At 35.1% G+C, this 24,916-nt stretch overlaps 2 protein-coding genes across 2 annotated transcripts; both read right to left on the bottom strand.

Moving 5' to 3' along the window:
- Nucleotides 1-8,810: 8,810 nt before the first annotated feature.
- Nucleotides 8,811-9,733, bottom strand: LOC123546035 (uncharacterized). The gene is made up of 2 exons (XM_053550456.1): nt 9,490-9,733; nt 8,811-9,241 (listed from the first exon to the last, which is right to left on the bottom strand). Exons 1-2 carry the CDS (start codon nt 9,731-9,733, stop codon nt 8,811-8,813), a joined length of 675 nt encoding a protein of 224 aa, XP_053406431.1.
- A 10,303-nt stretch (nt 9,734-20,036) lies between these two features.
- On the bottom strand, nt 20,037-22,018 carry LOC128559232 (uncharacterized). The gene is made up of 2 exons (XM_053550455.1): nt 21,775-22,018; nt 20,037-20,467 (listed from the first exon to the last, which is right to left on the bottom strand). Exons 1-2 carry the CDS (start codon nt 22,016-22,018, stop codon nt 20,037-20,039), a joined length of 675 nt encoding a protein of 224 aa, XP_053406430.1.
- Between the last annotated feature and the right edge of the window lie 2,898 nt (nt 22,019-24,916).

Genomic DNA, 24,916 nt, shown 5'->3' with positions numbered 1-24,916 from the left:
CTACATTTCACATGCAACACCAGATAAAAAATAGTCCTAAAATGCCATGTAAAACTTAGGTGTATTTGCTCGCTTGCTGAGTTTCTAATGAAACCATTACAATATAGGTCATACCTTCCGCAATCAGCTGGATGGCTATTTTACATGTAAGAATTCATCAATAAGGTGGTTAATCTTGTTAGGCAAAAAATATATACAGAGTGGGTACACATTCTTCCTCAATGATTTTGCAGTTAGACGTTATGTGGAGGAACTTTTCAAAGAAAAACAAACAAAAAAGTTTTAATCTTTTTAAACATGTTCTATGTTTCGTTATGTCGTGTTGTTAGTTTCATTTTTCGCGTTTGCGGGCGCACCACAACGAAACACAAAACTTTATAAAAAAATCGTTGTGGCGCGTTGGCGCGCGTGTAAGGACGACGACACAACGAAATTTGCTACAAAAGCCACACGCATTATAGGTACCAGAGGAAAAAGAACAAATGTTATAAATTTGTCATGATATTTTAGAATTTTGAATGTGTTACAGAAACTTGTCATCATTTTAATTATAACTTTTCATCTTCAATACAAATTTAAAATGATTACAATATTCCAAATATAATTCGCGCATTTTTTGTAAAACAGCTTTTGTTATTTTTAGATGGCATTTATACATGTATTATTAATTGCCTTGTTGTTATTATGATAGCAATTTTCTTCTAAGTCGCTTGAATAAAAGGACCAGAGAATATGTTCCAATGATGGTTGTTACTTTCATTCAATGTGATTCCCGAACCGGTCCCATATATAATCTGAATTTTCACACTCTCATTCTTATCAACAATGGTCATGGCATCAGAGCTATAGCAGGAAAATTTACTAGTACTGTGTCTACTTATCCGTGTTATCTTAAAAGGCTTGTCATTGGCCATGAAGGCAAAATCAAGATACTGTCCAGCATACACACAGTAAACGTATATACGCCAGTATAAGGAGCGGTAAATACACCATTCTCTTTGTTGTAAGCGTCGCCTTTATTTAAGAAGATCTCTGTGAAAATCACTGTTTTTCCGGTTGTTGGTGTGTTATGTTTGGGACGTCTTGCAGAGAATATAATGACCTTTGGCATGTTCACGCACTCTGCAAGAACAAAACTAATAGATATTTGTTAAGAGTTATCATATTGAAAATAGCATTTCACGGGGGGAGGGGGGGGGGGGGTTCTCAACACATTCATGTGCCAATAGTTGAGCATTATAACTAACGTTTTGAAATTTATGATATATATATATATGATTTCGCAGTGCATTTGTTTTTAATTTTCGAGTAAATTAATGTAAGTCAGCAATGTACTCTTCTTTTCTTCTTGATAATTACCGTTATGAAAGTAATGCATTTCAGTGTATTAGGGTTAAACATAATCCTCGTCTTTAGTGGCACTGAGATCCACGTTAATGTTTTGGAATCTGTTTGAAATTTTTTTCATTATTTTTAGTTGAAAGTGCGGGCTCAGTTTAACCTATGACTTAAAAGTGTGACCTTAACTTTGGGAGCTAGAGATCTGGGTTTGAAGTATGACACATCGTCTCATTATGGTAAACATTTATGCCAATTTGTTTCGAAATCCCTTCATGGATGGAAGAGTTACGAACCGGACACGAAACAGACCATCTTAAACTTTGACCTCTAAGTGTGACCTTGATCTTGGAGATAGGGGTCTGGGTCCTGCGCATGACACGTCGTCTCATTATGATTATGGTAAACATTTATGCCAAGTTATTTCAAAATCCCTTGATGGATGGAAGACTTACAACCTGTACAAAAATTTACCGGACGCACATGCGCACGGACGCACGCAAGGACGGACGGACGGACAGTGCGATTTTAATATGCCTATCTTAGGGGCATCAAATTCTGACTAACTGACTAGACAAACATTGATGATCTCAGAAAGAGACTATAATCTTCCCAATATTGCCCAAATGTGCACGTATTTTTTCATGCAAAACAAAATGTCCTAGTTGCTGACAAATATATTTACAGGTGCGTAGCAAGTTGGGCTTTTTGTGGTATTAATAGTATCCGATAAATTGTAGCACATATTGTCGTGTTCCTTCTTCTAACTATTTGTTTTAATCATACATACACGTTACAAAGGTTCTTCAAATCCGAAACCAATCTGGACTACGTAAAACAAAGAAGCATGTAGGTAAGTCAGTTATCATTCTCGGAATAGGTCTGCATAGTGTTTATAGACCTGTGAGGTGATTTGAAAACCTCGCTCGCTACGCTCGCTCGGTTCACAAATCCCTCACAGGTCTATAAACACAATGCAGACCTATTCCTCGAACAATAACTATTACTTTTACACTTGGGCGGTAATACGCCGTACAAATAAGTTCTGAACATGATTGACAGGAAGACAACAGTGCGATGGTGAAGAATGAAGATGCGATGGCGAAGCGCGACAGTACGATGGACTGTCACCATCATATTGTCGCGCTTCGCCATTGGACTGTTGTGTTATCGCCATCGTACTGTCGCGCTTCGTTATCTTTCTCTCGTACCATCGCCTTCATAGGGAGCAGGCGCTGGCCCTAACGGAACACCGTAGTTTTCACATGGCGCGGCCCATTATTTTTTAATTTGTCAGGTATTGCAGATGTTTTATGATGACTGCGGTATAAAGCTATCATTTCCGTTCTGTTTATAAGTGGAAATCAATATTCCTTGTGTTGTTAAAAAAGCTTTATTTATATTGCAGTTCTAAAATACTGATACCGTCAACAGAAGATAGCCAAAAATTAATTCACCTTGAAAAAGGACATTCTTTACATCAGGCACAGTTTATGACTTTGTTCACGAACTTCACGTGCAGGTAGGTAACTGATTGACGGAGTGCGTTCATACAGTACAGTTCTATTTATAAAGTGTCCGCTCACAACCGTAAGAAGACACTTTTACAATAGCTCTGCGGGGATTTAGTCGTATAATATATGTAATAGGTCTGCATTGTGTTTATAGACCTATAGAATGTGCAACGGTACGTCACGTCCATGCGACATCGATGTCAGGCTGTATCAACAGTGGCGGTGGACATACGCGATACTAATTACGACGTTTGTCGGTCTGGTTTGACATTTACCTTTTTTACTTAGTTATATTTTTCGTTCATGTTTGTTAAAGTTTTGTTTTCTATCAAATGAAATAAACGGATTATCATAACATGTATGTCATCTGTATTTGTTGAAAATTTCAGCATGATCTGCCAATATTGACGGAGATATGACCCCATTTATACATGCACACTTATAAGATTTAAGTGTATGTATGTATGATCAAAACAAGTAATTAAAAGAAAGAACAAGGTTACAACCTATCGGATACTATTAATATAACAAAATGCCCAACTTGCTACGCACCTGTAAAGATATTTGTCAGCAATTAGGACATGACTTTTGTATTGCATGAAAAATCCGTGCACATTTGGAAAACACTGAGATGATTATAGACTCTTACTAAGGTCAGCAATGTGTGTCTAGTCAATTGGTCAGAATTTGACGCGAATCGTATTTCATATTTTTTTTTACATATTTGAAGAAACTGTAAGTTTATTTAGTTCTTTAATTTGCTACCTAAATATACATTGCCGTATAAATGTATTGATATAGATTTATCATTACATTATCACAAGAAATGCGTGTCATCCATGTCACTATAGCCGGTAAATGGTGCGTGTCCATTACGTTACATACAAATAGCGTAACTGGGTTCTCTTGTATATTTTTGGTAAAAAAATCTTAGCAGGCTGGGCATTTCTCCCAAGGGTATATCATCTCGATCGGGATAAATAATATACACCGATCGGTGTAACAGGGATAACATAGAAACAATAGAAAAAACTAAAGTTTTGATAACTTTTTTATTAAGAAAGTGCTAATACACATACCATTGTGACAACTTTGTAAGATACATGTATAAAAGTTCAGCTTTTTTACAAAAAGAAAACAGATAAAGTTGTACGCAGGCGTGTTTGTATTGTTGATATACAATAAACTAAATAAAAAATATAAACTATATAAAATATAAATGTTAGTACTTTTCTTGATATACTTAAACTTTTGTGTTCTTTCTGTTGTTCTTGTATTTCCCCGATCCGGGCAAAATAATCCGAAGATATGAAAACCTTCTATCTTCTTGACAATGAAAGTAACGAGTACTACTAATTATGAGGTTTGTACTTGAGGCCTTTGTTCTCTGTGACATGGCACATGTTCTCCACATCTGATTCACGTGAAGAAGTTGTCAATTTCTTGTGGATGTAAGTCAACACAAGTATAGAATCCAGGAAACTGACTGTTTTACACAAATGAAAGACTGTCAGGTAAATGGCATAAGACCGAAAAAACTTTGTGCAGTGCAAAATATAAGATGATATTTAAAGGCATAAAAATGTCAGTCGTGAATTTTATATGGATTAACGATATTCAGCAAAATCAGAACATTTTTCAGACAACGAGAAATGTGCTTTGAACAGTTTCCAACCAATTACCACTTCTTAAAAACTGCCTTTAAAATATATTCAAACTGTTAATCTTATTTCAGGCACGTCCGGAAACGTTATAAAGTATATTACGAACATTTAACTTGATTATTTTCTAAAATACAACTTTGTAATTTATGTTCCATGTTGATTGTACGGAAAATGGTCACTATTTTCATTAGCAGATTAATAATTAACTTGGAGGAAATTTGTGGTGTTTGTTTGTTTCTTTTTTTGTTTTTCTTTTCAATTATATCATTGTCATTAGTTTCTGTTAAATAAATTTTCCTGTTTCATGAATCATTCTCCACTTATACAGAAGAGTATGCCCGCTTTAATTTTCAACAAATCTCAAGACCTGTTTAAAATTGAATGTTAAAATGTTGCAGCAAATGTTTAGATCAATTTTCAAGATATGTAAAACTGGTCGAAAATGTTTACTTAAAACGGACTTTTTTGAAACAAGTGATACCAATATTTACGGAGTCATCACAGGCGCACCGTAGATGACATGCACGGACTTCCCATGCTTCTACTGCATTGTCACGGTCGCTTACGCATAACGTATACGTTTAAATTTAATCTCTCACAAATGCGTAAGTGTGTCGACTCTTTGGCGCAGTGGTTAGAGCATTGGACTAGCAGTTCTAATCCCACTACAGGCACTTGGGATTTTTCGTCATAAACATTTTCGTGTAAACAGTAGATGTAGGGCAGGTCTGGTAATTGTTACAGACTTATTAAGTGGTCAATAAGGTCTTTATAAACCTCATCGAAACAAAGAAGCCGGTAGGTAATGAGAATCAAAAATAGCACATAAAATACATATATTAAATTTATGAAAAGGCACAGGTTTATAAAAAAAATGAAAAATATCAGTTCAGCTGGCTAAATCTCACTCGGCCATATGTATTTAGAAAATGATATTGTTTATAAAATGACTAGACATGATATGAGGATGTCTGTTAAAATACTTATTTTCAAGCGTACCAACAAGAACATTTCTCCTTGAAATTTAAGTCCAAGGACTTTCGTACAAATGAGATTATAAGTGGTGGTGTCTATGTATAAATAAACCTAATAACGTTGCAAGCCTCTAAGGTTGACCAAGCAAGCATGCCATGTTAGGTGTCAAATGTCACAGAGCGCGAAAAATGTGCAGTAAGTCCTGGGATCGGCCCAGACCCTTCTCTGATAGAGCGCGTGCTCTACCGACTGAGCTTTCACGCTGCCCGACGCATTATTTCCCCACATTTGACCAAGTCCGTATCTTGACATTACATATGCACATGCGCTCGAGCGGTTCGTTCTTTCTGAGAATCATACCATACATAATTATTATGTAATATTAAGTAAATAAATGATGTAGGAAAAAAAGAGAAAACAAAAATTTTAATACAAGAAATGAATTCCGGTTTGAAAAACATTCATTTTGATATAAAAGAAATTGGTTGATATTCACGCGTATTTTAAACACAATTTAATGCATATATTCGTATGAAATCTATATGATTCATACATTTATATAATGTATCGTTTTAATTCTCAGTTTGTTCCTTAAATTGAAAGCTACCGTAGTTATTAATATTTTATTTTTGTAAACAATTACTAATTTGGAGCTGACGGTGCTACATATGACGAGGGTTGATTTTGAGATGAAAAAGGGATAACTGCATCAACCCTAGTTGTGTTTTTCTGATACCAGCCAAACAAGGTCTAACGCCAAATGATGTATTGAGACTGATTTGTGCCATTTCGTTACGCCGTTCTGATGCAGTGGCACATCGACACAAGTGGTTATTGTGCCCCGGCGAACGTTGCATTTCTGAAAGTCGCCCTGACAAACTTCATCCCGGCAAAATGTCATTCCTACGAACGTCGACGCCGAATGTTGGGGCGACGTTCGTGAGGCGACGTTTGGCAGGTTGACATTCGACGGGGCAATGTTACGCAGATTGATGTTAAGAGGGCGACATTCATCGGGGCAATGTTACGCAGGTTGACATTAAGAGGGCGACATTCATCGGGGGATGTTTGACGTGGCGTCGTAACGACATTTGACGGGACGACGTTTGGCAATTCATATTATATGAGTACTCTGAAAGTGCCATGGTATAGCCAAATTCTTAGAGTGTCCTAAAGAAAAACGTCTAGCAATCTTTGTGTCATTGGCCCTGACGGCAATATAGAAGGCGTGAGTCGGAGGTAGTACTGTAGATCGACTGTGAAGTAGCTTCTATAGGGGGCAAACCCCTGTGTCTGTTTAGATACCTGCGGCATTTATTATCCTTTTTGTGATATACGTACGTTAACTCCCCGACGGTTTCTTTTTGACAAAGGAAAAAGAATAGGGACTGGTTAAGAACTACCAGAATACTTTATCGATGCAGGGTGGTGGAGGAGTAAATAGTTGGAAGGTTGTTGTGTTTCCAGTTTAATTAACGTCTAAGAACAAATGTAATATATATGGTAATTCTTATGTTAAAGTATTATTTAACAAAAAAAAAGTAAAGTTGAACCGGCCTTAGCCGTCACCCATTGTTTTCTCGTTTAGGGCACATCCATTACTTTATCTGGGAACCATACGCCGCTTTTCACTCTGTGCATCATTGGAAGTTCCATGCGCACCGCCGTATGAAAACATCTGCGGATTTCTCTAAATTACATTCTGGTACTTATAACATGTGTAAATGTTGAGTTCTGCTCAACCCGGGGCTAGAGAGCGTGGACGGTAGCTTGCAGTTCCACTACCTTCCATAAACAGGCTCAATCAAACCGAGCCTGCAACATTTTCGTTTATGTCGTGTTGAGCAACCTGTGGTTTTCCCCTTTTTTATTTTATACAGCGACCTTAATAGTCTTATTTGTATGACATCTTATTTACATAAACAATGCATGAAATATAGCTTAAATTTTAAATTTCGATATAAATAGAAGACCAAAATGTTTATTTTAATATTGAGTCTGGCTTACTTTTGCAAAGGGTTAATTAACTTGCCAAGCTGAATTTGCTTTCTCGATAATGAGTATGGCAAAACGTACAAACAATTCTTAAAGTAGTTTTTAATTGGCCAATACTCTGCATCTACCTCTGTTCTTAGAGTCATATGTTCATCTCTTTTTTTAAAAATGTACACAATGTCAATGAGTTCAAGTTGCAAGCATGAACAGTTAAAGTTACATGACGGTTTAAATTTTATGTTAAAAACAGCAGGCACAGCTTCCAAATACAAATCATACATAATTACATGATTAAGAAAGCTTTAATTTCAATACTGCTCTCGAAATTATACAATTAGAGCCATAAAGGGGGATAATCAAAACAAACGGATTTAATCATACATTCCACTATATTAAAGGGGCTATGCGAACATAATTTCTCTCAAAAATTCATATTAAGTGAGTACTCTGAAAATGACTAGTGCTATAAACGCATTGGCATACATTTTTAGCAAGATATTCTTAACCAAATATAGTGTGCCGTTGCAACGCTTTTGAACTAATGCAGAATATTTACATTCTTCTTGCAGTTTTACCAATATGTAACTTTTATTTTCACAGACATTATCATTTTTCAGAGTCATATATACATTCTAAGCCAAACTTAGTGGAAATGAACATGTTAAAAAATCACCCAATCTGTGGGCGAGTAGCTTTAATAAGTACTCTAACCATTGACGGATATTGGAGAAAACAATTACTGAAAAGAGAAATTACATTGCAGTCACATTATAAAGAATGGTATTGTGAGCGTTTAAAGAGAAGTAAGTATTTTTTCTTTTGCAACCAGTGCAGGCCAAGATTAGTTGTGCAGACTGATCATGGTCTGCACTGTTCGCCTTTCAGTCAATAAATTTTCAGTGAGCACTCCTTTGAATGATAAGTGAATGATGCAGCAGTCCATTTTAGAAATATAGCCGGGTAAAGGTAAATATCTAGCTATGTCTTTGAGGAGCAGTTTCCATACTTCTTTAAAGAAAACAGTATAAGGAAACCAACCTGACAGTTCATACTGACGGTATATCGTATCAGAAAATAGTTTTAGAAGTGATACCAAGGATAGACCCCAAATATTATTAACTTACTAAGATATTTGAAACGTTTGAATTTGTAACATAATGTATCATCATGTTGATACATCTTACTAAACATGATAATTTCAAAAATATCTTTAATCAATTGAAAATAGCGGAAACAAATTTCAAATATAAATTACGCATTCTTTGTAAATCAGCTTTTCCTTTTTAGACGAAATTTATACATGTGCTATTAATGTAGTTTTCTTCTAAATCGCCTGAATAAAACGACCAGAAAATGTGTTCCAGTAATGATTATCGCTCTCTTCTAGTGTGGTTCCCGAACTAGACCTAGATATAATCTTGATTTTCACATTCTCATTCTTATTTACAATGGTCATGGCATCAAAGCTTTGGCAGGAACAAGAACTAATACCGCCCCTATTTATACGTGATATCTTAAACGGCTTGTCATTGGCCACGAAGGAAAAATCCATATACCTTCCACCATGCACACAAAATTGTACAGTAAAGGTATAAACGCCAGTATAAGGAGCGGTAAATACACCATCTTCTTTGTTGTAAGCGCCGCCTTTATTTAAAATAATCTCTGTGAAAATCATTGTTTGTCCGTTTGTTGGTGTGTTATGTTTGGGGCGTCTAGCAGAGAATAAAACGACCTCTGGCATTTTCACGTTTTCTGTAGGAACAAAATTTATAAATATTTGTTACGTGTTGTTATATTGAAAACAGCATTTTCTGTAAGAATAAAAAATTAAATTACTGCTCGGCCCTCCTCGAAATAGAGTTAACATTTTTAAAATCAATTATTACCGTTACAACTTTTAATAAAATGATAAAACGTTAGGTCTTGGTGTCATATTCATTACATGTCAAGCACATTTTCTCTAGACGTAAATACAAGTTGATTGGGTAAATGGAACAAACCCTTTAGTTCTTTATTCCATCTTTCTTTCTCAGCCGCTAGTACGTTTAGTTCCTCTTGAACTTGTGTTTTGGTCTCTTGAATGGCATTGTCTGATGCTGTAATGCTTGCGTCTTTCATGGTCAGTAGTGTTTCCTTCCATGTGCTTCTTTCTGTCTGTAGATTACCAAGAGTTGTCGTTACTTGGTTCCGAGACTCTTCAATTTCCCTTTTCATAGCTTCCACCGAGATTTCAAGTCTTATCATTTTTTCTAAGAGCTTCTCTTCGTAGTGGAATTTAGAACAGTGCGGTTCAGAAATACTATAACGAAAAATTGTCACAAATGTGACAAATGCTGCAACAAATTTCGGAAACATTTTATCCTTTTTGATTCAAGTCTAAGTTAGATGTTTCTACTAAAATTGTGTGGAGGTCTTCACGATACACATGCATGTCTGATCTAAGTAAAAACTTTTAACTGGTTCCCACGGCCATATATTTGGTAGGTGGTAGAGGGGGTAATATTATAAAAAAAATAGTTTTTAGGGTTATAATAACTGCTTTACCATTTCATGAATGCCTGACTAATAGCACAATATAGAGATCACAAAAATTGCTATTGAGAGGTGTTTTACGACCGACAAGCAAGGTGCATGTTCTCCATATCCATTTTGTCTGAAGTCATTCGTTCTCCGCCTTCATACAAATGTCCGAGAAAAACTTAATACTGAGACACTGGATATATGAACCCACTGCCTTTTATTCAAGTGTACGTCAGGATTTTGAAATGAAATTGTGTCTTTACGACACATATTCATTATGATCTGCTACCTAGAATTATCAAAATTAGCACAAATAAGCTCTTTTGCATGACAAATAATTTGATGACTGTTTAACCAACTGATTTACTGACTGCAAGCCCATATTAAACAAGTAAAAAACACGTACACTTTCTGTGGATACAAACAAAAGATTATACAATTGCTAACGTTGTATATACTTGTTGGAAATCTTGCTTTAAGTAGCATCGGGCGATATTCCCCTTAATCCTACATAGAACATTGTTTTGACTATTGTTCTAGTAACCCATTTGATAAGTGTTAAACCCTTACCCTGCTAAACTTCTATTATGAACTTGTCCATCTTTCAAACTGGACAGCATCATTAACTGTTAACTGCAGATTATGATCAGACTGCACGGATGTGTAGGCTGGTCGTGATCTACACTGGTCGTAAAGGCAGAATCAATCTTGTCCAGCATGATAAGGGTTAAATAAATTAATATGATTCTACTTCTCATTTGGTTAATGAAACGAAAGTAGGCATTTGAGTCTGACTATCGACTGTCTGGTGACTACTGGTCTGTCATGTAGCAAAAGAATGTCAAACCTGTACAGGGTCTCGACAACTTTGAAGATAAAATATTAGATTTTGAATCAATTTTAATTATCAAGGTCTAAAAGGTCATCGCTTGAGTTCTTATTTGTTCAATAAGTTTAATCAAGTACACTTAAGGACTTTAAAAACGCCTCATCTAAACATTGAAAGATTTTCGTAATATGTACTGAACAAAACTGCGAACTCTGCTCCGCATGTATTTAACTTTATATTTGTTTTTAGTAAATCAAATTATTTGAAATTTTACACACAATAATATAATAACATGTGGCATTTTATTGTCGTATATTGGTAAAGATTTCTTAAAAAATTGGCGTCTCATTGTGAGAACTAACGTAGACAAATCATATGATGTAAATATTTCAGAAGAAGTCATGTATGGAAATATAATATCTTTTATTTAGTACAAAAGAGCTGGGCCAAGAAAATTGATTATAGCTACTGTACGCTTTTCCCGATTGATTAAGTTTTTGTTTGTTAGTACTTTATCAGTAACAACTTACGGAAATGGATTGAAACTTCACGCATTGTGATAGTATAACAAGCAGTGCACAAGTTTCAAGACATGCTTTTTCAAAAAGTTATGCCCCGTAATGGGTTTAGGAATGTTTGAATAAACTTTTGTATGTAAGCTGCTATTTGAGTAACCATTTCTTGGAATGTATTGAAACTTCAAACACTTGTTTCCTGTGAAGATTTGATATGCAGTACACAGGTTACGCTATCACACTGACAGTAAAAACTCCCCCTTTTTACACTTAGCAACCTTTGGTCGCGTTTTTGTTTGTTAGCTAATGTCTTTACTGCACAGTTCGCTTGTAACGTCAACTATTAATACCGTAACGCTGTTTTCTTCACATATTTTTGTTTTGTTTAAAAATCCGTTATATTTGTTTCGACTTTGTAAGCGGTATTGAACTATTTTAGTACCTACGCCATTATCCCATATTTCCCTAAAGGCACTGTCAGGAATGTTCAGAATCACTAGTTTGCCTATGAAAGAATGAAATAAACTATGTGATAGGCTAAAAAGGCATTTAAACTACACCACTATAAACTACAACATCTATATATTACTGCCGCGAAGCCGCGGACGTTTAAAAAAAAACACATAAGTTTTCTGCTTTATAGTACATACTCTTAATATTGTTTGGTTAATAAAAATATGTTTTGTTTCATGAACCGTGAAATAAACTAAAAGAGATGTCCTTTGTAAATCATCGGAATTCGTATTTGCAACGGTCGTTTTCCAAACACAGAATCTTACACATATTGTGAATACAACGATAATCATTTTTGTTTGCAAACAAACAATGTGACCTTGAATGAATTAAAACGTTTCAACTGTCCGACTTTATCATGCTTTAACCGTCCGGCTTTAACATGTTTTAACTGTCCGACTTTAACATGTTTTCGGATAACAAGATTTTACAATTTTGTGTCTCGGCGAATACCCCTGAAAGGCCTTATATTGAACAGACCGTCACGAATATTAGATAAAATGGAATCCAGAAAAACGGGCCGAAAACTTACCACAATTTCAATTTTGTATTTGATTCTTTTGACAATATCAATGGATCGGCAGTGAATAAAGTAGAATTTGTCGACTGCAAAAACGCTATTCCTACAAGAAATACGCTCAGGGGGCTTACACGCTAGCATTTATAAATTTAACAGATAGTCTGCATTATCAAATCGGAATGATTGGTAAATCATGGCAAGATAAAAAAAATGGATTTTATGGAAGCTTTAAAGTGCTATATCCAAATACACAGTAATGAAAATGGAAGTTAATTCTAATGTCTAAAAATCAAGTTTACAAAAAATGCATTAGAACTGAAAGATTGTAATTTAAGGCGAATAAAATGAAAGAAATTGAAAGTTTGAAATCAAAGAAATTTCGTGAGGTTTGGAAATACTTTTCAAAAATGAAAGGTGGAAAAGATAACAATATAACAGCGGATGACTTCTATGATTACTTTGAAATTCTGGCAGACGAGATCAATATGACCTTTGATAACGAAACTGAAGATTTTTGTCGAGAAAAGAGGTTGTCAGATGACCCTATTTTTGAAGAATTAGACACTGTAATAACCATTGCTGAAGTTGTCTACATGTTTGCTCGATTTCAGAACAAATTATTGAACACAGTCGTTAAATGGGTGAAATTTGTTAAATAATAACACTATGTTGATATGTTAAAAAATATAGCCGCCATGAACATTGCTTATTTTTTCTATATGTCTTGGCAAAACAATATTACAGGAGAAAAATCTTGTTCTTGAAGTCGTAGTAACAACATTTCATTTGATAAATGTACGCTGTGAATTTTATATGACATGAATTACAACATGTGCTCTGCTGGCACATGTGAAAACTGTCACGTTTCAAGTACCACCATCTTGGATACGATTTATATGAATTATAATAAGAGTGAATATAAAGATATTTTCATTCAAGTTGAAAGACTGAAAGAATTGCCATATATAGATCAGACGTTGTTAAAGTCCTTGAGTGTACATATTAGATACAACTGCATTTTTGTCTGTTAGTTTTATCACCTTCAAATATGAAGCAATGTCATCGTGTTATCTAAAATACAGTGATTAAATAACCATGTTGATAGGGTACAATAGAATCTTACACAGTGATCTAACAGATAATTGTTACAACTTGTTCAAACTTCATTAATAACGTGTAAAAATCGCAATTTTATAGGACAGCGTGATTCATGAAAATAATGAAGATCGTAATGCAAACATGAAACTTTAGGATTACTTTACTAGACCGCGGTTGATTAAAAAATGACGGAGTACCAAACATATCTCCCTTCATACAAAAAGGAATTAGACTTGAAATACATATAGGTTTTGTAAAACATTTTTATAATGCAAATTAGCCCAAATCATTATTTACATATAGAAACCATACATAATTATGAGGTATAACTGTCAAAACAGGTGCTACTTAAATCGCCTGATTGTTATTTAAATACCTGAAGTATCAACAGATGAAATACAGACGACCCCTGTATTCAAAATGGACATCTGAAATAAAACACGTACACGTTGGTTACAGAGTCTAATCTTTATACAATGATTCTCTGGGTAGGTAGGATGAGACCTATAATTATACAGCTCGTACGTTTGAGTAGACACCATTATTTCTATCATTTCTTTAAAACGAAGAGACATTGAAAATGCATTCCACATATTAAAGAATAGTGTCCTTTTGAATATCAAACAAAAGTGAGTTTCAAGTTATAGCATGAATGTTTTTTTTTCTAAACCTTTCGTTGGATACCAAAGTAATAGTGTTTAATTCACCAAATAGAATAGTTTTGAGAGTTTCTGCCTTATCATGCCCTACTAGAAAGAAACTAAATAACACTTTAACAAATATAATTGGTGGCTGACACATTTTACATAAAAAACACAAAGTTAAGAGGGCGCCGACACGACATATTTATTTGTCGAGTGTTCGTGTTGGCGGGTATGAATATGTCGTGTTGGCGCCCTTTATTTGTCGTGCTGTCCTGTTGTCGTGACTTCACCCCGCCGACACGAAAACACGACAAATAACTTATTTGTCGAGTTTTCATGTTTTTGCCCCGCCGTAACGAAAACACGGATACACGAGAAATACCTTATTTGTCGAGTTTTTCATGTTTTCGTATTTTCGCCCTGCCGACACGAAAGCTCGACAAACATCTTATTTGTCGAGTTTTCGTGTTTTCATTCTGGCGTCTACCGTTAGACATCTTAAATTGAAAGCTACAGTAGTTATTTATATTTGATTTTTGTGAAAATGACTTATTTGGAGCTGAAGGTGCTGCATATGACTAGGGGTGTTTTTGAGATAAAACAAGATAGTTGCATCTACCCTAGATTTTTGTGCTTCCATCCAAAGAAGGTCTAACGCGACATGAATGTTGTTATACTGATGTATTGTGACTGATTTGTGCCATTTCGTTACGTCGTTCTGATGCAGTGGCAATTCGAGATAAGTGGTTACTGTACCCCATCGAACGTCGCATTTCTTAACGTCGCCCTGCCAAACGTCATCCAACCGAACGTCGACCAAGAAAAATTTCGGTCCGCCGAACTTCGGGGCGACGTTTGCGAGGCGACGTTATGCAGTGCGACGTTTGGCGGGTTGACATTCGACAGGGCAATGTTCAGCAGGGCGACGGTAAGTTGGCGACGTTTGACGGGAAGACATTCGGCAGGGCAACATTCAACTGGGTGACGTTTGGCGGGACCCCTTTAAGACATTTAGCAGGACGGCATTTGGCGGGGCGACGTTCATCGGAGCGACGTTTGGCAGGGAAATGTTCGGTGGGGCGCCATAAAGACGTGTAATGTATGGTAAGTCTACATTTTTGGCGAGCTGTTCTTAAGGAGAGAACAGATTCGCGGAGATAAACTGGCGTCAGAAAGCTAAGATCATATTCGCGGAGAAAATTGGCGCCAGAATGCTTAGGACATGTTTCACAAGCAATGTACGCGGAACAAAAGTTCACACAACCTTCCAGCGAGAGTGACAAGAACAGTTGCTGACAGAAGTCAGTAAGATTTTGACTAAGATTCAGGATTGAAAACTACGGAAGAGCATTAGTGCCAGGTGCGTTTCATTTTATTAACTCGAAATTTCGACTTACTATCCCGAAATTTCGACTTACGAACTCGAAATTTCGTGTTACTATCTCAAAATTTCGACTTACTGACTCGAAATTTCGGGTTACTCAACTCAAAATTTTGGGTTAGAACGGACCGACCCACCCAACCACAGACCGAACGACAAGCTCACTGCTATATACCCCCACCTCAAACTTAGTTTGTGGGAATATGACTTCACAGTATGATCTAGCCTATCTGAGGTAACCCAGTTACTAAGTATATGGTGAACTTGGCCTTTTGCCTCATGACAGCGGAAGTCATCTGCTGAGCACAGAATATCAAATAATTTATCTATGGTGTTTTTTTTTGGTTGAATTGAACATTATACCCACACATTTATAGGTTATTGGTGACTTTTCAGTTTTTCATGGTTGAGGAAAACCCCAGGTGTCCCATCGTGCATAATTCCAGACATGGACAGGCACATGGTAGAACTGCTAATCTTCCATAAGCCAACAAGATGCTTCCTCATATGAAATAATTCTACACCAAAAATGACATTTCAAGTCCACAGCAGCAACCTGAACCAATCGGCCACTGAAACCTCTAAGGATTTTATTTACAGTTTCACTTCTGCAAGTCCAAGAAATCTCAAATAACTGACAGAAGAACCATTTTAAACCCAAAGGCCATTGTACGAGTTAGAGTTAGTAACCCGAGATTTCGACTTAGTTAACTATCTCGAAATTTCGAGTTAATAAATAAAACGCACCTTGCACTAATGCTCTTCCGTAGAAAACAATTGTGCTCTTCCGTAGAAAACAATTGATAGCCGCGCTTAGAAAAGTCTTATTTTATTTAAACAAATATATAAATCTTGATTTATCAATGTAATGTTCTTGATATTCTTGTTGGTTTTGGCCAGATTCACCGAGAAAATGTTTTTACTTTAATCAAGAATTAAGAAGAATAGTTGACCCAAAGACATCCCTTGTATCATTGATAGACTAATCATAATCATACACTCCTAGCGACTCTCGCACTTTCTTGCATGCCGGATAGGGGTTTCCGGTTATTTCTCGGTGCTGGACACAGCAGGGTGTAAGATGACTCTCATGCTTTAAATGACGTATAAGCAATTACATTAATGATGTAGTTTGATGCAGTAATTATCACATTACCTGATAAAAATCAAATACCTCGATTCCTCTTTTTTCCTTGTGATATCTTTCTCGATTAAAACAAGAGCTGTCACTAATTGTGACAAATGCCCCCGCAGCGCCTTGACCTTTGACCTGGTGACCTTGACCGTTGACCTGGTGACTCCAAAGTCAATAGGGGTCGTGTACTCAATAAGTACTATCAGCATGTGAAGTTTGAAGGTCCTGGGTGCAGTGGTTCGCGAGTAAAGTGCCTTCATGTAAAAAGTTAACATTGCCACTGTGTCCTTGACCTTTGACCTGGTGACCCCAATTTCAGTAGGGGTCGTGTACTCAATAAGTACTATCAGCATGTGATGTTTGAAGCCCTGGGTGCATTGGTTCGCGAGTAAAGTGCCTTCATGCAAAAAGTTAACATTGGCCCCTGTGATCTTGACCTTTGACCTGGAAACCCCAATGTCAGTAGGGTTCGTGTACTCAATAAGTACTATCAGCAGGTGAAGTTTGAAGGTCCTGGATGCAGTGGTTCGCGAGTAAAGTGCCTTCATGCAAAAAGTTAACGTTGTGACGAACGAACTAACGAACGAGTTAACATTGGCCCTGTGACCTTGACCTTTGACCTGGTGACCCCAAGGTCAGTAGGGGTCATGTTCTCAATAAGTACTATCAGCATGTGAAGTTTGAAGGTCCTGGGTGCATTGGTTCGCGAGTAAAGTGCCTTCATGCAAAAAGTTAACATTGTGACGAACGAACGAACGAACGGATGGACAGTTGAAAACAAATATACCTCCCTTCGGGGGCATAAAAACGTTATTTTACGAAATATCTTTGACGTTTCACTGCAGATGATAGAAACAAAACCGGAACTATTACGTTGCTTTTGTATTTTCAACGTCTTGTTAGTTATTAATATTTTTATTTACCTCAGGAGGCTTAAAACAGTTTCAAGCAGCACCTGTTACAAACAGGTTTGGCCGACTGCCACACAAGCATCCATGTACTTGACATTTTTGTAAGAACTGGATACGCCAAATATATTTCCTCTTTCCAACCCTCTTCTTCCAGAATACAACGGTATCATTTTGTCTAACGTCGATTTTCGTCACCAGCCTTAGTTTAGCCAAATTCCTAAAGGTACAATAGTACTAAATAGGTAATCAAGCAGCACTTCGGGGCTATTCGGATAATGGCGGAAAGAAATAATCCTCCATTTTTCCCCATTTAAAATGACATTTACATGTTTTATGTAAGCCAGGTCCTGTTTCCTATTTCGTTGTGGACCTATACTTGACATTTTGGTAGCATTTCAAGGATTTATTTTTTGCTTTTAAAGAAATGTAAACAAATCTAATTACACATGTGTTCATATCCACATTTTAGCTGTCAGTTTGGAAGATATTCCATATTGTTGACCTGTCAGACAAAAAATCTCTCTTAGAAGATACATGACCCCTACTTTTCTTGGTGTTCTTTTGTGGCTTTATAGGTCATTTAAGAACATAAGGCTAGTATTCTTGTTTTGAATGGGCCTGGCCATGTGTTACAGCTCTCAGAAGATTGCTAATTGTATATAGAACAAATAACAAATTTATTTACTACTGTATACCCTAGAGTGAGAACACCTTTTTGTTCTTGTTTAGAAGGTGTGAGTCGAAGGTAGTACTGCAGATCGTCTGTAAAGAAGCTTCTACAGGGGCAAATTCCTGTGTCTGTTTAGATACATGCGGCATTCTTTTTATCCTTTTTGTAATACACTGGCGGTTCTTTTTTGACAAAGGAAAAAAGATAGGGACCGCTTGAGGACTACAAGGCAGGGTGATAGAGGAATAAATAGTTTGCAGGTTGTTGTGTTTCCAGTTTAATTAAAGTCTAAGAACAAATGTAATGTATATGTTTATTTCAAGTTTTAAAATATTATTAAACTAACAAAAAAGACGGTTTAGTTGAACCTGCCTTAGCCGTCACCTGTATTAAATAGCCACTTGCTTTAAGCAGCAAGTAAGCCAACTTCCCAAATTAACTCTTTGTTTTAATTTCAAATTTATCTCATGCAGATATCTGCCTTTAGCAGCCAGATCATGTTTCTGCCTTATACAGGCTTTACTGTATACATAACTTCATAACACGACCTTAATAGAACTTGCTAAACTCGGTAATGAATACGACAAAGCACAATAAGTTCTTAAAGTAGTTTTTAATTGGCATAGAATGTGCATCTATCACTATTCTTACAGTCATGAAGTCATCTACTTCTTTAAAAATGTACACAATGTCAATGATTTCATGATGCAAGCGTGAAGAGTTAAAGTTCCATAAGACTTTAAATTTTATGTTAAAAACAGTAAGCACATATAAATATCAATGATGATATTATACATAATTACATGACTAAGAAAGCTTTAATTTCAGTAATACAATTATAGACATAAAGGGGAGTAATGAAAACAAATGGATTTGATAATACACATATTAAAGCGGCTAACCCACACATTTTAGGCGAAAAATAATTTCTTTCAAAACTTTATAATAATTGAGATCTTTAAAAGTGAATAGTGGTATAAACATATTGACATGATTATTTTGCAATATATTTTTATAAGTAAACAAAACTACTGTTCAGAAGATAATAAACCGTTGCAACGCTTTTGAACTAATGCAGAAATTTACATTCTTCTTGCATTTTTACCAATAAGTAACTTTTATTTTTCTCACATTATCATTTTACAGAGCCATATATACATTCTAAGTCAAATTTAATGGAAACGAATATGTTGAAAGATTTCACATAATCTGTGGGCGAGTAGCTTAAATAAGTACTGAAACCATTGACATGTATTGAAGCAAACAATTACTGAAAAGGGGAATTACATGGCAGTCACATTATAAAGAATGGTATTGTGAGGTAAGTAATTTTGCCTTTGTGCAGGCTTATCATGGTCTACAATGTACGACATTCAGACAGTAAACTTTCAGTGAACACTCCTTTGAATAATAAGTGGTGCTGCCCAACTTGAATGATGGAGCAGTCCATTTTAGAAATATAGCAGGGTAAAAGTTAATATCTAGCTTTGTCTTTGAGGTTATAAGGAAACCAACCTGACAGTTCATACTGACGGTAAATCGTACCAGAAAATAGTTTTAGAAGTGATTCCAAGGATAAACCCCAAGTTTTACTACTGAAAAGTTTGAATTTGTAACAGAATGTGTAATCATTTTGATACTTCTTACTAAATATGATAATTGCAAAAATATATTTAATCAATTAAAAATGCCAGGAACAATATTTCAAATATAATTTGCGTATTCTTTGTAAAACATATGGACAATACAATACATGTACTGTTAAATGACTGTATTAATGTCCTTGTTGTTGCTAATAAATCAATTTTCTTCTAAATCGCTTGAATAAAACTACCAGAAAATGTGTTCCAGTAACTACTATCGTTCTCACTCAATGTGCTTCCTGAACTAGAACTGTATATAATCTTGATTTTCACATTCTCATTCTTATTAACAATTGTCATGGCATCAAAGCTGTGGCAGGAAAATTTACTAGTACTGCTTTTATTTATTTGTGATATCTTAAACGGCTTGTCATTGGCCATAAAGACAAAAGCAAAATAATGTCCAGGCCGCACACAGAATTGTACATTAAATGTATAAACGCCAGTATAAGGAGCGGTAAATACACCATTCTCTTTGTTGTAAGCGTCGCCTTTATTTAAGGTGATCTCTGTGAAAATCACTGTTTGTCCGCTTGTTGGTGTGTCAGATTTTGGACGTCTAGCAGAGAATAAAACGACCTCTGGTATTTTCACACTCTCTGTAGAAACAAAATTTATAAATATTTGTTAAGTGTTATATTGGAAACAGCATTTTAATGTAAGAATGAAATTTATACAAATTTGTATAGTGTTATTGTAATGAAAACAATATTTTGAATGTAAAAATAAAATTTATATATACATATATTTGTAAAGTGTTACTACACTGAAAACAGCAGTTTAGTGTATGAATAAAATTAATAAATATTTGTAGAGTGTTATTAAATTGAAAACATCATATTATACTGTAAGAACAAAATTACAATCATTTGTAAATTACTACTGCTCAAGGAACATTTGCTTCCAATTAGGCTAAGAAATAAACATTTTGCAACTTTGTTAGGTTTAAATCTTACGATATTGTTTAATGTCACTGTTGACCTTCAAAAGATACGGACCGTGTTAAAGGGATGAAATCGGCCCAGATTACTATGTTGATAGTTATTATTTCATTTTATTTCTTTACATTTCTTTTACTGAACAACATTCCCATAGCTAAACAGAATATACACACAAGATAACGCACACGACGATCAGCGATAATGCAACAAAACACATTTAATCACTCCATTGCTAGGCGTAGACGATTAAATATGCATTTAGTGTTATCTTAAATGGTAATTATAACACAATATGAATTATTCCATCGCATCCATGAAAATAAAGTGCAAGTACTCCAAACCATAAGCCATCGCAAACTTTACCGAAAGTAAAATGGGCCAAAATGTTTGGATGTCCGAAAGAACGTTGTGCACAACTTGAAAAATATGATATTCCAAAAAGATAACTGTAACGGACATATTTGGATTTTAAACTTTTTTGTAATATCCTAATTGAACATGCAGTTTTATGTTAGTGCAATTTCATTGATAAAACTTAATTCTAAGCACAATATTCAACATTCAGAATACTTACATTTATCATTTTACCGCGTCAAATCGTTACATTTTAGATGATCTAATAGCTTATTTCGATGACCTTTTTTCAAATCAGGCCTTGTATGGCACATACGTTTTACCTGTATGAATTACTCTTTTTTTCCTTTTCCTTTATCTCAAAAATTCACATAATTAACAAATATGCACCGCACCAATTAAGCTGCTTCTTTTAGATCAAATACGCAGACGTAACAAATATTAAAACAGTGCTCGGCCCTCCTCGAAGTAAACTGTACATTTTTTAAATCAATTACCTTTACAACTTTTATAAAATGATAGAACCTTAAGGTCTTGATGTCATTTTCATAATACGCCAAGCACATTTTCTATAGACGTAAATAAAAGTTGATTGGAAAAATGGAACAAACCCTGTAGTTCTTTATTCCGTCTTTCTTTCTCAGTCGCTAGTACGTTTAGTTCCTCTTGAACTTGTGTTTTTGTCTCTTGAATAGCAGTGTCTAATGCTGTAATGCTTGCGTCTTTCATGGTCAGTAATGTTTCCTTCCATGTGCTTCTTTCTGTCTGCAGATTACCAAGAGTTGTCGTTACTTGGTTCCGAGACTCTTCAATTTCCTTTTTCATAGCTTCCACAGAAATTTCAAGTCTTATCATTTTTTCTAAGAGCTTCTCTTCGTAGTGGAATTTAGAACAGTGTGGTTCAGAAATACTATAACGAAAAGTTGTCACAAATATGACAAATGCTGCAACAAATTTCGGAAACATTTTATCCTTTTTTGAGTCAAGTCTACGTTAGATGTTTCTACTGAAATTATATTGAGGTCTTCACGATACAACAGCAACAAATACTTTTACAAATACTTTTATTTCCAGTCAGGTTACAACATGGTAACATGGTACATATGCATGTCTGATCTTAAGTAAATACTTTTTGACTGGTTCCCCACAACCATTTATTTGGTAGGTGGTAGTGGGGGTAATATTTAAAAATGTTTTTAGGGTTATAATAACTGTGTTACCATTTAATTAATGCCCGACTAACAGCACAATATAGAGAACACAACACTTCCTATTGAGAGGTGTCAGTTACGATCCACAAGCAAGGCTCGTGTTCTCCATATCCATTTTGTCTGAAGTCATTCGTTCTCCGCCTTTGATTCATATAACTGTCCGAGAAAAAGTTAATACTGAGACACTTGATATATGAACCCACTGCCTTTTATTCAAGTGTACGTCAGGAATTTGAAATGAAATTGTGTCTTCATGATGAATGTACTTTCTTTTCTTTTAATTACGAAATCACTTTTTCACTTTATGATTTGTCCTATTCAAATGATACACATAAAACTAATGATATAAGAGGATTATGAAACATTCGAACTATGTGACAGACTGACTTTCACAACACAAGTGGAAATATATTATCAATGAATTTAGGCCCTCAGCAATGCAAAGGAAACATTTTGTCTATCAAATGCCTGATTGCCTGACTATCTAACTACTCGCTGCTCACTTAGCACAAGACTGTAAAACCTCCGGAGAGCCTCGAAATACTTGAAACAGAAAAACAAATTTAATGATAAAATTCTTAAATGTTAGAACTTGCATTGTTTTAAATAATCTATGTTTGAAGATTGGTTGTCTTCAAGTACATATTTGTTAGATCACTTAAATATAAGTATACACTTAAAGATTCGAATGAAACATTGAAATTGATTGTTTTTCTATATTAGTTTTAGTATCTTCAGATAAGAAGCAAAACTGTCTTATTATCTACCACTCAATGATGACTAGACATAACAGAACAGACACTGTGACAATGCATAAATCGTATGTAATAAAATAGTTAAAACGCATAAATTGATTTGGGTTTTACGGCGCACCAATTAACGTAGTGCAGGTTGTATAGAGCCAGACAGGATTTAAAAAGAATAAAAACAAGCGAAATAAAATTATAAGGTATGGAATCAAAACAACATCTCCAGCTGAAATCTCAGAGATACAGCAGAACCATGTGTTCAGACACTGGCAGTCGTCTCTTACCATAATACAAGGGCAAGAGAGTGGTTCCAATACTTTTGATACACAATTTGTCAAAGAACCACATGGCACCGCTTCAACGTACCTGTAATCCTTGATAATTTTATACTGTACTGAAATTATGACTACCCTGTGTACTTACTTTATTTGTAATGTTTTGGGGTTGTACAAGATAGCAGTCGATGTTTGCAGCATATATTATTGTTTGTTACAATTCCAATACATTTTTCATTTATAATCTGACCATAATGTCTTTTTCATATGACAAGATACTTACACTGATTTCAAATCACGCACATGCAACATGCGCAAATATATGCCAAATGTGCCATTCTTATGCATGTGATTAGCGCTTGAGAAAACATTTCATAGACTAGGCTTTTGACAAGACAAAATGAATTTTGAACTCAGATTGGTGAATGAAACTTTGAAATTGATAGTCTTTCTATACTAGTTTTATTATCTTCAGATAAGAAGCAATACTGTCTTATTATCAACATCTCAACACTGACTAGACATTAGGGAACAGACACAATGGCGACTCAGATGCATAACTCGTTTGTAACAAAACAGGTAAGTCACATCAACGGATGTTGGTTGTCGAGTTGTATGGTGCCAGACAGGATTTAAATGTTTGGTTTAACGTCTCATTTACAAAAACAAACAAACCAAAAACATTCAAAATTAAATTATAAGATATGTAATCAAAACAAACTGAAATTGTAGAGATACACCAGAAACATGTGTCCAGACACTTACCATAATGCAAGGTTAAGACAGTTGTTACAATTCTTTTGATACACAATTTGTCACGGAACTACATGTCACCGCCTCAACGTACCTGTATCCCTTGATAATGTTTTAACCGTACTGAAAGTATGTGTTTCCTGTGAATTTACTTTATTTATAGTGTTTTGGAGGCTTACAAAATAACAGTCGATGTTTGCAGCAAATATTGTATTCTGTTACATTTTCTATGCATGTTGTTTTTATAATCTGACGCTAATGTCCTGTTCACTTGACAAGATATTTACACCGATTTCAAATGACGCAAATGCAATATGTGAAAATATGCAAAATGTGCCATTCCTGCGCATGTGATTAACACTTGAGAAAACGCTTCATAGACTAAACTTTTGGCAAGTCAAAAAGAATTTCAAAATCAGATTTTTTGAAAAACCCCATTATCTTCATACCTAGAATTTACCAATAATGCCATTTTTTCATTCAGAAATGAACATAAAAAGGAGGTCAAGATTAACTCCATAATATTACTTCTATACGTCCCAGAAAAAACAGCTTTAAAATGTAAACATAAAACCAAACACAAGTGAACTTTAAAATTATTTGGTTCTACACTGATGATCCAAAGAGTAAATCAGATCAATATTTTTACATTAGGAAAGGGTATCAGTGTATCGATGAAATGAATATCATAAAATAATAGATTTCCTGCAAGTGAAAGCATTATTGAAGAAAATAAAAACTGCGCCATTTAAATGGGGCAATGTT

This window comes from Mercenaria mercenaria, chromosome 9 (genome assembly GCF_021730395.1).
Source record: "Mercenaria mercenaria strain notata chromosome 9, MADL_Memer_1, whole genome shotgun sequence".
NCBI lineage: Eukaryota > Metazoa > Mollusca > Bivalvia > Venerida > Veneridae > Mercenaria > Mercenaria mercenaria.
This window is presented reverse-complemented; position numbering and strand designations above follow the sequence as displayed.

Bases quoted from the DNA above. Each gene is read 5' to 3' on its own strand.
- LOC123546035 (XM_053550456.1), bottom strand. From the start codon at position 9,733: ATGATAAGACTTGAAATCTCGGTGGAAGCTATGAAAAGGGAAATTGAA. The intron at 9,242-9,489 runs GTTTGTTCCATT...TTGTTCCTACAG, and splicing joins ATGGAATAAAGAACTAAAGG to AAAACGTGAAAATGCCAGAG.
- LOC128559232 (XM_053550455.1), bottom strand. From the start codon at position 22,018: ATGATAAGACTTGAAATTTCTGTGGAAGCTATGAAAAAGGAAATTGAA. The intron at 20,468-21,774 runs GTTTGTTCCATT...TTGTTTCTACAG, and splicing joins ACGGAATAAAGAACTACAGG to AGAGTGTGAAAATACCAGAG.